The sequence below is a fragment of the Protopterus annectens genome, chromosome 1.part0 (assembly GCF_019279795.1).
Source record: "Protopterus annectens isolate FY-2018-M chromosome 1.part0, PAN1.0, whole genome shotgun sequence".
Lineage (NCBI taxonomy): Eukaryota > Metazoa > Chordata > Ceratodontiformes > Protopteridae > Protopterus > Protopterus annectens.
The window spans coordinates 541,081,800-541,097,227 of record NC_056725.1 but is presented as its reverse complement, the minus strand read 5'-3'; the positions used below and the strand labels follow the sequence as shown (position 1 = coordinate 541,097,227).

The following is a 15,428-nucleotide window of genomic DNA, read 5'->3' as shown; positions in this document are numbered from 1 at the left end:
CTTTTAATGAAGACTTCGGATCTGAAACTCAAACCCGAAAATCTCAGGAGTCGGCCGACCAGCACTTGCGAACTGCTTCTGCTTCGGGCACCGCAGGGCAAGAAAGACTGAATAAAATGGGGTCAGCTGCATCTTTTATACCCCTGATGACCTGACGTCAGGGAAGAGGTGACAGCAACCGACGCAGGACCCAAGACTTTGGAATTCAGGCCGACTGAGGGCAACCTGCCAGCAGGATAACCCAAATGTAATGACTGCAACAGTGAAACACGAAGAACATCAGTCAGGAAATCCTTCTATATGGCACACCTCATCACCAAGGGCTTTTCATCCAGAAAAAAACGGAGGTCACTGTCCCACTATACTCATCCCTCATTAGGCCCATTATAGAATACAACACCCTGTTTGGTAAGTACCTCTCAAGACATCTGCAACAACTGGAAAGGCCACTGAAATACCTCACTAAAAGAATTACAGGCCTAAAGCAGATGCCCTATGCTGACCGCCTTAAAAAACTCCAGCTATTCTGTCGCATATCGTCTACTCAGTGGCGATCTCTGCTTAACATACAAGGCCATGTCAAACCCAGAGCTGTTGGACATGCTACACTTAAAGAAATCCCAATCCCTGAGAGCCACACGCTCCAGGGATCTAAACCTTGTCATTACAAAAAACAAAACATGCTGAAGGGATAAGTTCCTGACCCAGAGACTACCAGACTCTGGAATAGACTGCCCATACATATCAAGCAGAGCACCTCTTTGGCCCTCTTCAAAAGGAACCTTGATGACTGGATGGGAGAAAAGAAATTTACCCCGGGGATCACATCAGTCGCACTGCTAGACAGGGGTCCAGGGAAGTAAATAGTGTGGGAAGAAATAGCCAGGGAATTGTTATGGCTAGGCTTTGTACAGGCCCTAGGGCCGACAGCCTAGTACCAACCTATGAACCTATGCAGGTTCCGAGACCAAAGAGACTTTAGATACCATTTTATCTTCTCATGTGTCGTTTTGCCAGGGGTATCATGAGAATCATAGATGCCATGAGACCTAACAACCCAAGGTATTCCTTCAAAGTGACAAAAGTCTGAGTAGAAAATCTTTTAAGCAGATGTAGATATAGATCTATTGTTACCTGTGGAAGAAAAGCTCTTTGAACTGAGGTGTCTAGCTGAAACCATAGGAACGTAATCTTGTTTGAAGGAGTTAAAGACTGTTCTCTTGGAATCCCAGATTATGTAAGAGATCTCCCAACCAAGTGACACATTCCTGATACTTTGCAAAAAACTGCAAAGCTAAGCAAGTCATTTAAAAATGGAAAGCATGTAGCCCCGCAATGAGCTATAACTGGAGCTATTCACTTTGTGAACACTGTTGGTGCAGTGGATAGTCCAAAGGGTAATACAGAGAACTGATAATGTGATCCATATATACAAAACCTTAAGAAATACCTGAAGTCTGGATGAATAGAGATGTCACAAGCATCTTTTAAATCTAGCGTCACCAGAAAACGAATGAGAAAGAAGGCGCAATAGGTCATGAAGTAACATCATTCTGAATTTGGGCACCATCACAAACAGGATTTAAAAAGATCCAAAACTGCTCTCAAACATTTCCTTTCTTTGGTGCTAAAAACATTTCTAAATAAAAAGTTTTCTACATCTGTGAAGAAATAACTGGTTCCATCATACCCTGGGATGGCATGTGATGAAGGACAGGTGGAAATAAGAGGCTGGTCTGGTGGACGAGGGATTACTCCCTGGAAAGGAGGAATTTCCTCCCACTACTACCTGCAACCTTGGTGAATGACCTTCAGAACTCATTGGTCTGAAAATATCTGCTGCCAAAAAGAACATCTGAGATTCAGACTTTCTGGAAAATAAATAAGTCAGGGGGGGAGGTCCCTTAGTCTTTCTGACTTGTTGGACAGACCACTGGTTTGGGGAGGTTCAATAATTCTTGTTGTACCCCCCCCCCCCCACACACACACACACACTTTGCTATTTCTTCTTAAAAATCTGTTTACCTGTACTTTATTGCGATTGTTTTCACTTTTTGCCAAAAGTGGATGAGGGGTTAGAGACTCCCTTAGAAAATTTGGAAGAGAAGGGCTAAAAAATTTTAGAAATTCCCTGTATCAGCCTGCCCCTTTGATCATATTTCTATGATTACCACAGCAGCAGAGGGGCCCAAAACTAAATCTCTATTCAAAGTAGCATTTAAAATCTCATTTTTAACATCTGGGAGGTTCTGAGAATGCAGCCAAGCTAACCTCTTCAGAACTGTATGAGTGGCCATAGCCTTGGAAATGGTATCAAAGGAGGCATAAACACACTGCAAACAATGAGTTGTGACTTGTACAATGGAAAAAATAAATTTAAAGCAGATTTTTTCCTCACAAGAAGAAAAGTACAGTTGTGTACACTTACCATAAATGTAGATGTTAAAAGTGTATTCACTGTTGAGATGGATTGCTGTCGCCTCATCCATGACGTCAGGTCATCAGGGGTATAAAACATGCTGATGACGCCATTACCTCAGTTTTTCCTGCCCCATATGTCAGGAGCCCCCAAAATAGGAAGCAATCAAATGGTGTGGAACACCTCCAGTAAAAAGTAAATACCATTTCCATAAGATATGGCCAAAAAAGAGGATAGGTAGAAAGTATAGAAAGAAAGGGGGCTGGAGGGAGGGTAACCAGGACTGCAACAGTGAATACACTCGTACATCTACATTTATGGTAAGGGTACACAACTGTACTATGTTCTTCATGTTTCACTGTTGCAGTCATCACACTTGGAATGATTCCCAAAGCTGAGGAAGGGTGGAGGCAGTCAAGTAGTAGTAGGGCTGGCAAGCAGACCCTGTAAGACTGCTGTAGCAAATCCAGCTCTGGATTTAGAAAAGAATACGTAAGTGGTAATGCTTGATGAAGGTGTGTACAGAGCTCCAGGATGTCCCTGGCAGGGACTCCCCTGAGAAATGCTGTAGAGGTCGATGTAGCCCTAGTGGAATGAGTTCTGATCCCCTGTGGGGCAGGTTTCCCATGATGTTTGCAGCAGAAATGGATGCCGTGTGCTATCCATGTAGAAATGGCTTGCATTGAAATGGCCTTGCCCTCTCTCTGCCCCTGTAGCAAAGCTGACTAGCAGCTGGTCAGATTTTATGAAAGGTTTAGTCCTGTCCAGATAGACCCTAAGCTGCCTGTGCACATCCAGGGAGTTCAGGATCCTTTCCCCTTTATTCTGAGGATTAGGGGAAAAGGTTGGCAAATGAATGGATTGGTTTAAAGCCACACTATATACCACCTTTGGCAAAGTAAAGGTCCCAGGCTGGAGTGGGAGTTCTCCTGAGGGGTCTTAAATTTTTGGCACTTCTCCGGAACTGTCTGACCAGAGGATGAGAGAAGAGAGATGAGAGAAGAGGGTTGGCTCAGTATGGCAAGGGCATGGATCTTAATTGAAGAGAAGGATAGGCCTTTGTGGAACATGTCTGTTATTAAATCTAGTATACGAGGTAAGCTGGGCACAGTTGTGTCCATTCCTTGAGACTGGCTCCAAGAACAGTATCTTTTGCACATTACTGAATAGGATTTTCTAGTACTAGGCCTTTTTGCCTCCAGGGTGACATCCAGCACCTGTATACTGAGGATTCAGGGGATGAACCAGGCTGCTAGGTTCTGGGTTTGTAGCTGAGGATGCAAAATCTGGCCCTCCTGCTGGGACAGCAGGGAGGTCTGGGGCAGGTGCCAAGGTGGCAGTACTGTCAGACTGCGCAAAGGTGGGTACCAGTGCTGTCATGGCCAGTCTGGTGCAGTCAGGATTGTCCTTGGCATGTCCCGTTTGATCTTTAGTAGAACCTTCGAGAGGAGGGGCAGAGGGGGGAAAGGCATAGAGTGAGAGCTTTTCCCATGTAAAGGACAGAGCATCCACTTTTCATGCTTGGCTGTTGGGAGTTCTTGTGCAATAGTTGCTCAATTTAAAGTTCTGAGGGAAAGTAAAGAGGTCCACCTCTGGTGCCCCCCACCTATGGATCAGCAGCTTGAATGATTTGGGCTCCAGTTTCCACTCGTGTGGGTGCATTAGATTTTTGCTTAAGTCGTTTGCCTGTGAATTTAGTTTGCCTGGCAGGACTTGAGGTTGCAAGTGCACTTGATTGCTCAAGGGTGTGATCCACAGAGCCATGTCTAATCTGCAGAGTAGGTAGGAATGGTCCCCCCCCCCCCCCGCTTGTTTATGTACCACATAAATGTGGTGTTGTCTGTCTTTATCAATAGTTCCTCTAGAAGAATAAGGCGCTTGAAGGCTGTCAGAGCATTCTGTACAGCTAACATTTCTTTTTGATATGCAGGTGCATTTGCTTTGGGCTCCATTTGCACCTTGTCCTGTCATGTGAGCCTCCCATGCATAGTCAGATGCGTCTGTTGTTAGTGTTATGGCAGCAGGGGGTAGAGTGAAAGAGTCCTTTGTTGTGGTAGCAGGCCTCTGCCCACCAAAGGAACTCTGCCCTTAGGCAAGGAATGATAGGAGTCATTGTTTCCAGGTCCTGAGAATATTGACACCAGAGACTTTAAGTATCATTGAAGTTTCCTCATATGCAGTCTTGCATATGGAGTTAGTAGAATGCAAGACCCCATGAACCCTAGGGTTTGCAGTATTTTTCTTGCACATAGCTGGGTTTTGGCAGCCAGTAGATTGAAGAAGATTGTCAAATACATTTGTTTTTCTGGAGTGAGGAATGCCATCTGGGAAGTTGTGTTCAAGCGTGCACCCAGGAATACAATCTGTTGGCTGGGTACCTAATGCGATTTCCTTTGGTTGATGGTGTACCCCAGTGTAGTTAGATGTCTCTTTACAAATGTTAGATGCTGGAGTTGCAATTCCTGACTGTCCCGCTGAATCAGGTAATGGTCCAAGTATGGGTAAATTTGAATTTTATGCAATATGCAACGGCTGGAGCTAGGCATTTTGTGAATACCCAGAGAGCAGCAGATAAGCAAAAGGGAAGTGCAGGGAACTTTTAATGCTAGAGTCTGCTCTGAAAAGTAGGTAATTCCTGCAAGATTCCCTTATGGGGATGTGCAAACAAGCTTCTTTTAAGTCTAGGGTGGCTAGCCAGAAGTCCTTGGCTAGCATAGGAAACAGCTGTTGGAGAGTAAGCATCTTGAATCTTGAACCACCAGGAAAGTGTTGAGAATAGACAGATCCAGGACAGGGAGTCAAGAGTTTTCTTTCCTGGTTACCAGTAACCTTGTCCCCTATGCTCTGCTTGGACAGGCTGAATAGCCTTGATACGGAGAAGAGTTGGAGTTCGCAGTGAGTGAAAGAAGAATCTGTATCCCTGGGATACAATGTTCAAGACCCATCTGTCCTGGGTGATGTACTCCCAGTTTTTTTGCATGTAGGACAAGTTTTCCTCCTAAGGGTACAAGTACTTGGGCAAGGCTTGGAAGAGTTAAGAATAAGTCACTGTGAGATTTTCCCACAGGATGGTGGCTTACTACTCTCTGTTTTAGAGGTGGGAGCACTCCACTGCTTAGATCTGTGCATACCCTGAGACTGTAATCGTGGTGGTCTGCTGCCCCTGGGTTGGGACTGAGAAGGTCTGGGAGGGACTGGAAAGGACCAGACTTTAAAAGGCCAATGTCTACTGAATCTAGGTGGCTGTACCTGTAGGAAATGCCTAACAGTTTGCATAGATTAATCTTTTTCCTCCATCTTTTTGAGGACTACTTCTGCTTTATTACCAAACATGCATTCTTGATTTAATGGTGCATCTAGTAATTTTGCTTTGACATAGTCTGGCAAGATATGTTACTTAAGCCAAGCATGCCTTCTAAGAACAGACCCAGTGACAGCAGCCCTGCAAAATGCTTCTAAGGCATCAAAACCACATTGCAAAGTATGTTTTCCAACTTGGTTAGCAGACTGCATTAACTCTTGTAAATCTTTATGTTCTGTACAATCAGGAATCAACATCATTTTCTGTTTAATTAACTCCATAACATGTTGCTGAACATATGAAACTGGCAATTTAAAGCCCTCATGGCAAGAGTAGCAGAGGTGTATATCTTCTTATCCCATCTGTCTGAAGCCTAGAGTCCCTGTCCGAAGGGGTAGGGCTTTTGGCTGTTGTAGCCTTAATGCTTTTAGTTCCCAGGGAAATGGTCTGTGGATCCACAGTAGGACTCCTAAAGAGAAACTTGTTGGAGTCAGGTACTCTGTAGTACCTGTCAAGATTCCTGGTTGCTGGAGGCAAAGTATCAGGGGGGTAAGGCTGGATTCCAAGAAGACATTATCTAGAATTTCCAGAACAGAGGGTATAGCTAGAGGCCTGTGCTGAGGCAAGTCTAAAAATTTTCTGCGTCTCTTTTTGGACTGTGGGTAATCCTGGCATTCCCAGCAGAAATGCTCTCTTAAGGTATGCAAGGTTTCACCAAAAGAAAAGTCCTCTGGAGGGGAGGTAGAGGGGATGGAGTCCTCTGCATCTGAATCCTCATAGGAAGATAAGGGAATGTCCCGGTAATCAGCGGGATCAGAGTCATCGGACTCACGGTCTTGTAGGATCAGAAGGAAAATCAATCCTTTGTCTTATAGAGGGGGAAGGCTGGCTTCCCCCAATTAAAGTTATAAGGTCTTCAGCCATTTTAAGCATTTGTTCCGTGGCATGGGAGCTTGAGCATGCGCTTTGGTCTTAGGTTTTCTAGGTATAGTGCGAACTCTGGGCCTGAGAAACTCGGTAGTTTTAGTCAAAAATGAAGATGTCGGTTTAATATGAACATCGGAAGGTTGGAATACACCCTCAGAAGCCAGTGCCTGCACAGTGGCTCCAGACCCATCCAAAGTAGAAACATCTGCAGGTTCCATAGTCGAAGCAACTCGCGGCATACAGGACTCCGAAAGGGTCTCAGCAGAGGCCTGTGAATCGGTAGAAGTGGGGTATCGGGCTGCGAAGGCGCCTCACTGACTACCGGCCTATGCAGTCCGTCTCGGTCTTCATCCCTATGTTTTCTTCGGAAGATCGGTAATCGGAGGGCTTATCGAAGCCATTTTGGAATACGGAGAATGAGAGCAAAAGAATTTAGTGACAAAAATAGCCCGACGACGAACAGTTTGGGCATTGAGCAAGGCACAAAACCAACAGCGAGGAACATCGTGGTCTGGGCCTAAACAGATGACACAGTAAGAATGAAAATCTCTGTGAGGTATTTGCTTTTCACAGGCAAGACAATTATTAACTTTTTCTGACATCGGTTAGAGCAAGAAAAAAGGATCCCCAACGGGGTACTTGTCTTTTAGAAGACTTCAGGTTTGAAACTCAAAAAATGAAAATTTCAGGAGACTGCCAACCGGCAATTGCGAACTGCTTCTGCTTCGGACACTGCACGGCAAGAAAAGCTGATGTAATGGCGTCGGGTGCATGTTTTATACACATGACGTCCTGACGTCATGGAAGAAGCAACAGCATCCGATGCAGAAATCCCAAGACTCTGGTATTCAGGCCGACTGAGGGCTACCTGCAGGCAGATAACCCAAATGTGATGACTGCAACAGTGAATCACGAAGAACATCTGTATGTTCTCTTCAATTAACATTCGACCCCTACTTCCTTTTTCCCCTCACCTAATCTCCAATCTGTCCCTTGTTCTCTTAAATGTCTCTGTGGATTTCACCCCTTCATCTACAGTGGTTGTCCAATCGGTCTCTCCACAACCCCGTACGTGAAATTATTCTATGTCTCTAAAGCAAATAGGTTAACCTGTAAATGGTTCATCTCCCAGGCCTATACTTACACTTATCAAGGGTATCAGAACTTGTCAGAAATTTGGAATGCATGGCTAGGCTTAAAAAGGCCCTTGTGGTCATTAGTCTAGTAAACATCTATGAACATGAGGAAGGTCTTACTTCCAAACCTGCTATATGCATCCCCATCCTTCCTTTCCGGGACAACCTCTTCATATCAACGTGATATGACTGTTGAGCACCCGTACTGTATCCTACAAGCCTTAAATGAAATGAAAACAGTTTTAGCTTCTTTAAGCTCTAGTCACTGCCTTTATTCTCCATCTCATGCACACCTACAGTGGCTTTCCACTAGACTCCCTTAAGCAACCTGATACCCACAGAACTGCAAAAAGTACTAAAGGACTGGCTCATCCAGGTCCTAGTATGGCAGAAGCATTTGCTTCTACAATCCATCCTGCTGATGAAACAACCTATCATCCATATGGCTGCTCACACTGTCCTTTCACTCTGCTACTGGTGGTCCAGTACAAGTGTGAACTTTAGTCACTCTGCTACCATCAAGTCATGCCCCCCCCCCCCCCAACCACCACCACCAATTACCATACTAATCACCAGTCTTTTTCTGGCCTACAACCCATATTACACATTTCTCTTCAATGAACCCTAAAATCCAACCCTTTTGGCTCATTTGGTCAGCCTTTCAAAATCCTTCCTAACACTCTTTTCACATCTTCTCTTGCTGCCCTTAACTTTATGCTATTCAACAAAGACAGCAATGCTCCTTTCTATTCCAAAGGTACATATGAAATAATGTGCACAGGAATGACCCCCTACTGTACTCCATATGTCTCTCTCTCCTTATTCCCGATATTCACCTCTCATCTGTGCTCTAATATACAACCATGCAGCAATCTAATTCCCTTGTCTTTTACGCTACATCAAATTCCTTCAGGTACCTTTTGCAGCTCCCTGTGTGGGGCCGCATTAAAAACCTGGCTGAAGTCAAGGTAGACAGCCCTCATTAATCCTTTAAGTTCTTCTATAACTAGTCATAATAATGGATCACATCTGTCATCTCCTTCGGGCTATGACCCTATACTGGCTGCTGTCCTGGAGACCAACAAATTGTACACTTAAAAAATACACAAATCACGATGGAAAAAAAAGGCTCACAAGTAAAATACAACTTTACTTCATGAAAATAAGGTTTCAAATTCTCAAGACTGTTCTAACTGCATGAATAAACTGCTTGTATAAACTTACAGTTATTTGACTCAGGCCTGCCAATCTCATGGTCAGGGTTGGGGACATAAAGTACTTGAAAGCAAGATCGAGACTTTCTTTGTCAAAACACAGTGCTGCATCCAATGGTTCTTTAACAGTGCTCCACATCAAGTCTGCCATGTTCCGGGCAGCACTCTGACGCAACTCCTGATCAGAAAGCTTACATAAATACCTAGAGAAAATTTAACAAGATAAAACTGGTTAAACAATCAACTCGCATACTTCTAAAAACAGGACTTTTAATTATTAAATATTAATAACTTTCTTCAGCCAATAACGAAAAAACTTAAGACATTGCATCCTTACAAATAATGTATGTATTAACAGCAAAAGCCTAAGCTTTGGACATTGACATTTTAAGTTGGGACTGTCTTTGGTCCACTCAAAGCGTGCCCCCAAAGTCAAAGAAGTTTTCAATTACAAAAAGACTGAAAATTCAAGAATTTTGAAAAGGCAAACCACAAAAAACACTGATCATACTGGACAATACACATTGTGACCAACTAAACCAAATAAAAATCATTATTAGAAATAAGCTACTGTATAACAGTAACACAGTCATGTATTGTAGTGTGTAATATCACTATTCCTGAGAGTTAAAAAAGAAGGCAAGACTTGATCGATTTATGCAATATTGCAGTGAATGATACTCATTAAAAAAAGACTATAATGCAAAAAAATAAAAGAACAGTAAAAGTGTTCTCATTCTATTAATGTAGGTATAGCCATGTTATGACTATATTGATATATATATATATATATATATATATATATATATATATATATAGATTCATAGATTCATAGATTCTTACTAAGCTAACTGCCCTTGCGAGCCATTTTAAGCTTAGCCAATTATCCGTTGTGAGACTCAAACCCTGCACCTTGTGTTTGTAAGGCAAACACCTTAACCATTAGGCCACCCTCCCACCTGAAATATCGGATTTCAGTATCTCGAGACTATAAAGTCCAAGTTTTGAAATAGCGAAAGTGCATAATCGCGAATTCGAATATCTCGACTTCACAGTTATGGCTTTACACTACGTAATGTCCGGGGTTGTATTTGGATGGTGTGCGGTGCCGTGTATGGATTTAGGTGTAGTCAGGTGAGTGAGTGTGTAAGGGTTTTGGGTGGGAGTTTGAGTGTACGTGAGTGTGCTGATATGAGTGGTGTGATCTGTTTTTGAGTTTGCTTTTTTGTTTTCTGTTTGTGCGATCTCGGAGTTAGTATATATAAGTGGGGGGTGCAGGGCGGCTTGCCCTCCTGATTATTTGCGATGTAGGTTTGTGGATGTGTGTTGTTTTGTTTGTTGTGGTGTGTGCGTTGTGGTATATGTGTGGTCTGGTGTTTGCTGTGTTTTCGGTGTTGTGTGGATTCGATTTCATGGTCTCGAAAAACTGAAATTCGAGAAGTCAGTCTTTTGAGATTATGAAGTGAATCCATATATATCAATTACACTTAAAGTCTCCATTCCCTCCCCTTCCTGTCAGCTCAGCCTCCCACAACATACTTCCAGCTTGTACTTCATCCCCATCCCTGCCTATACCCACCTACCTCACTTCCTGCCCTACTCAATTTCACTCCCTATACAAACTCTCAATCCTCCCCCTAACAATGCAACTGCTCTTCTTTGCCACTACACTACTCTTTTTACCTTTCAGCTTTAACCTCATTTTCACTCAAATCAGTCATACCCCTCCCCCAACCCACTTAAAGGTTCCCCCACCTCTACCTCCCACAATAATCTACTAACTACTTCATACTCCGCTCTCTCTCAATCTCTCTAAATTTCTCATCCGCCAGTTTTCACAAATTTACTCTCCTTCACAACCAAACGGTTACCCACAAATCCAAACCACAAATCATCTTCCTCCTCTTACAGCATACTCCACTCACACGTCTTACAAATAACCTTCTATGCTCTGGTAACATCCACCCTAACCCAGGCCCTCAGTCCCTTCTTCATCCTTCCATTCCCACCCCTTCTGCTCACAGCCCTAACCATACTCTTACTCTGATACAACAGACTTCAGCTCATAAACACCTATCCATATATTCTATAAATATTCAGTGTCTAACAAGATTTCAAAGCTACATTCCTGGATAGCCCATACAAACTCTAACATCCTTGCCTTGTCCGAAACTTGGCTCAAGTCGCACATCACTAACAGTGAAATACTGCCACCTGGATACATCTATCGTGCTGATAGATCCCCCAAAAAAGGTAGTGGTGTAGCCATACTCTACTCAGACAGCCTAAACCTCTCTCCTGTCACTATCCTCATCCCTAACTTCCATCCTGCTGAACTTCTCATCCTAAACCACCTAAATCCACACAAGAAATTTGCTGTCACCTCCATCTACATCCCCCCTGGAAATAACATACCCACCCTAGAAAATATCCTATCTTGGTTTAGCCACAACTTAGACTATGAAAATCTCATTCTCGATTGTGTCAATATAGACTGATCCAAACTAACTAGTAGCTCTTCTCAATCTAGTATCAACATACACAATTTCCATCAACTGATATTTCCCACCAGTTTCAATAAAGACTCATCTTCTAGCTCCACCATTGACTGGATACTCACCAACTCGCCCCACCTCTACCATGGCCCATGTACCCTACCTGACTCCTTAAGTGATCACTTCCCCACCTCTATCCTCAGACTCGCCTCCCAGGCACACAAACTCCACTTATACAGAGACCGTCGTAAGCTCTATAACTTCAATAACACCCAATTTAACTACATACTATCTAGTTTTGCTTGGTCTATCGTTAAACACATCTCTCTTGATGATGCAGTCAGTAAATTTAACAACATTTTCCTAGATACCCTTAATTCCCTTGCTCCCTCGAGGAAAATTAGAATTAAATTAAACTATGCTCCATGGCTCTCGAAAGACAAAAGAGCACTGATGCATAACAGGGATAGCATCTGGAAGGCATGGCTTAAAACTTGGCATATTCCACTTCTACATAAATACAGACAACTACGTAACCTAGTCAAGAAATTAGTCACTACAGACAAAAAAAAACTTACTACAGCTCTTCTCAAGTAGACAATAGATCCAACCCTCACAAATTCTGGACTACTCTTAACAAAATACTCTACCCTGGCAGGCCTTCTAACCCCCCCTCCTTACCCCCAACAAAACTCCTCTGGAAATTGCTACCCTATTCAACAAACACTTCATTGACATTATCCAAAACCTCACTCCCTCTAACACTAGCACTTCAACTACCACTACCCCCATCAACCCCCACAACCAGAATCTCGTCTCATTTACACCTGTGTCAATTTCTTGCATTAAATCTCTTCTTCTAAAACTTAAATCATTGTCTCCCTCTACTGATAACCTACCTCCAATATTCCTCAAACATGCTGCTGAATCTTTAGCCTATCCCATATCCATGCTCATTAACAGATCTATACAAGAAGCTACAGTTCCTGTTATTTGGAAATCCTTCTTTACTATTCCACTACATAAGGGTGGCAACTTTATTGATCCATCTAACTATCGTCCCACTGCTTTTCTTTCTCCCCTATCTAAGATACTCGAGAAATGCATTCACTCATCTTCTCAACCACCTCCTCCAACACAACCCTCTCACACTCCTACACAGTATGGGTTCTGTCCCCACCATAGCGCATCCACCACCCCCCTATCTTTCACTCATACCATAGCCAAAGCCCTAGATAACAATCAACTGATATCCTGCCTCTTCCTTGACCTTTCAAAAGCCTTTGATACAGTCTCTCACTCTATCCTCCTTACTAAGCTATCGAACCTCAGCCTATCTACTACCTCCATTGCCTGGTTCTCCAGCTATCTCTCTAGTAGGCAGCCATCTGTCAAATGGCTCTCCTCCTGCTCTCCCTATATATCTGTTCCAATGGGTGTTCCACAAGGCTCAGTCTTGGGTCCCCTTCTATTTAACATCTTTACAAATGAACTCTTCACTTCTTGCAGACAATCTTCTCTTATACAATATGCAGATGACTCTACACATCTCCATCTCCAGTAGTATTACAAACCTTCACACCCTTATTCAAAACTCCTTTCTATCCACAGAAACATGGTTATTTGACAATCTTCTTAAACTTAACCCCAGGAAGACCAAGCTCTTGCTCTTTCTCCCCCGCTCACTTTCAAACCATAAATCCACATTTACTATAACATCCTCCAACAACACTATCATAAAACCTGAATCACACACAAGACTGTTAGGCATCATTATTGACTATGAACTCAAATTCAACTTACACTTACTGTAATGTATAAAAGAACACAACAGAAACTTGGCCTGCTTTATCACAACAAAAGATTTCTTACTCCAAATGCTAGACTCCCCGCAGCACAGTCCTTCCTCCTTCCCACACTTCTCTACGCAGCCCCAGTACTAACCAATATACAAGCTACTACCTTGAACAGACTGCAACAAACTTACCACAAACTTGCAAAATTCATTACTAACTCCCCCTACAACTCCCATCACTGCCTTGCCGTGAACTCAATACAATGGCTTGAATTCCCTCAACTACTGCTACTTTCTCAATTTCAAATTATATACTACATTCTATACAGACCTTCTTGTCCAGCTCTCACTACTTTTTTTACCCACCTACGCCCCTTCTAGAACCCTCCACACCTCTAACCAGCAACTTCAGAATGTAGATCATCCAAAGAAGAACATAGGCAAACTACTACACAATTGCTCAGTAGCCCACACTTGGAACAAACTTCCTCTACACATACGCCCTATCATACACTCTGCACACTTTAAAAAGGAACTCAAACCTTACCTTCACAACACCAAATCTTGTCCCTGCTTAGAACCTACCTAATTCCCCTTTATCTAATGGTGCTTCTTCACTCAGAGTTCCTGTAAGGAAATATACCTTCCTAGGAAGGCTAGGCAATAAATCTGATCACTTGTATATAACTCGTTTGTACATATATCAAAAAGTTCATCTATTTATTTCATTGAGATTTTTTCTTAGAGGAATCTAAATGTTTGATAATGATCAAATTAGCACTAACATGTTTTGGGAGTGTCACTTGGTATTACTACTTGCTATATGTTACCTATGTAATCCTTAATTTTTTATGTAACTGGAGCTTTTCTCCTCGGGTCTCCACTGAAAACGGGCCTCTGGGCCAGCTGGACCAACCCGGTTAACAAATGTCAATCTATATTGATATATATATATATATATATATATATATATATATATATACACACACTCACACACACACACACACGTGTGAATTTATTAAAGGTGTTTAAAAGTCAGTTCAACCCTCTCTTTTGACTTAGAAGTGGTGTTATATAGTTATACAATAACTTAATTCAAGCTAATACTTTCTAGCCAGAAAATACCACTCTAAATAAAAAATAAATAAATAAATAAACTGAGCCATGGGAGTTGAGGGCTAACCTGAGCTGGAGATCAACTTTATAGCATGCTATGTTTTACTTAATTTATTTTCTTTGGTAAAATTTCACATCATCACAAACCTCTTACAGCCTAAACATGGTATTTTTCTTTTTCTATTTTATTAATAGTAATCATTTCATTTCCTTGTATTTTAAGCTTGATGACAATCCTTTGAAAATATAACACTGGATTTTAACACTACAATGCTGTTTCAAACATATTTGTAAAAAATCAATGTACTGCCTATTTCAGTAGAAGCTCCTAGTAGAACAGATACTTAAGGTCCCTTAACGTAGGTAAATGCATGGGCTATATAGGCATTGTGATTATTACTCAGCCAAACGTAAAGTCCGTTAAACAGAAAGCTTCAAATGCTGCCATTGGTACTGAATACATACAAGATTGTTTTTATCTGGAACAATTAACCACACAGCCATTACTACTTAAACCAACAGAACTTTATCATGTTTTTTTAGAAAATTATTTGACAGAGTGACAGCGTGGCAGTATGTCCTAACTGCAGAGCACATTTTCTAGGATTACAGTGAGTTTTATCTACCTGGGCTCTGTACCAAAACTTTAAACAGCAATGAAATGCCTTCAGCAACAAAAGGACATAAGTAAAAATAATGGAAAGAACAGTAGAGTTGTCAAAGTAAGCCTACCATAGCAGTAGATTTTTTACTTTATTTTATCCTTTGTTGATTGCGTTACACCCACTAGGTCAGTGGCCTGCCTTCAGGGAAAACCCAAGGTGGTATTTGCACTACTGGAGGGAATTTGGCCAGGGCATCAGGGAATCTCCTTATTCCTTTCACTGCATGCCACGGGATATTTAATATCCACCTGAACTACTACCAACTACATCAAATTAGACCTTAATTTAACATCTCATCTGAAGGACAGCATACACAGAATTGCAGTACCCCCAAGTGCTGGCACTACAGTGTCAGCAATC

The 15,428-nt window shown here is 42.3% G+C and overlaps 1 protein-coding gene across 1 annotated transcript in view; it reads right to left on the bottom strand.

Annotated features, from left to right (window-relative positions):
- USP34 (ubiquitin specific peptidase 34) overlaps nucleotides 1-15,428 on the bottom strand; it is a gene marked incomplete in the record, with an annotated part of 5,849,982 nt that overhangs the window by 4,903,109 nt on the left and 931,445 nt on the right. Inside the window, 1 exon segment of the mRNA XM_044061224.1 lies at nucleotides 9,008-9,200. Within this exon segment, the coding sequence (XP_043917159.1) occupies nucleotides 9,008-9,200 (193 nt within the window).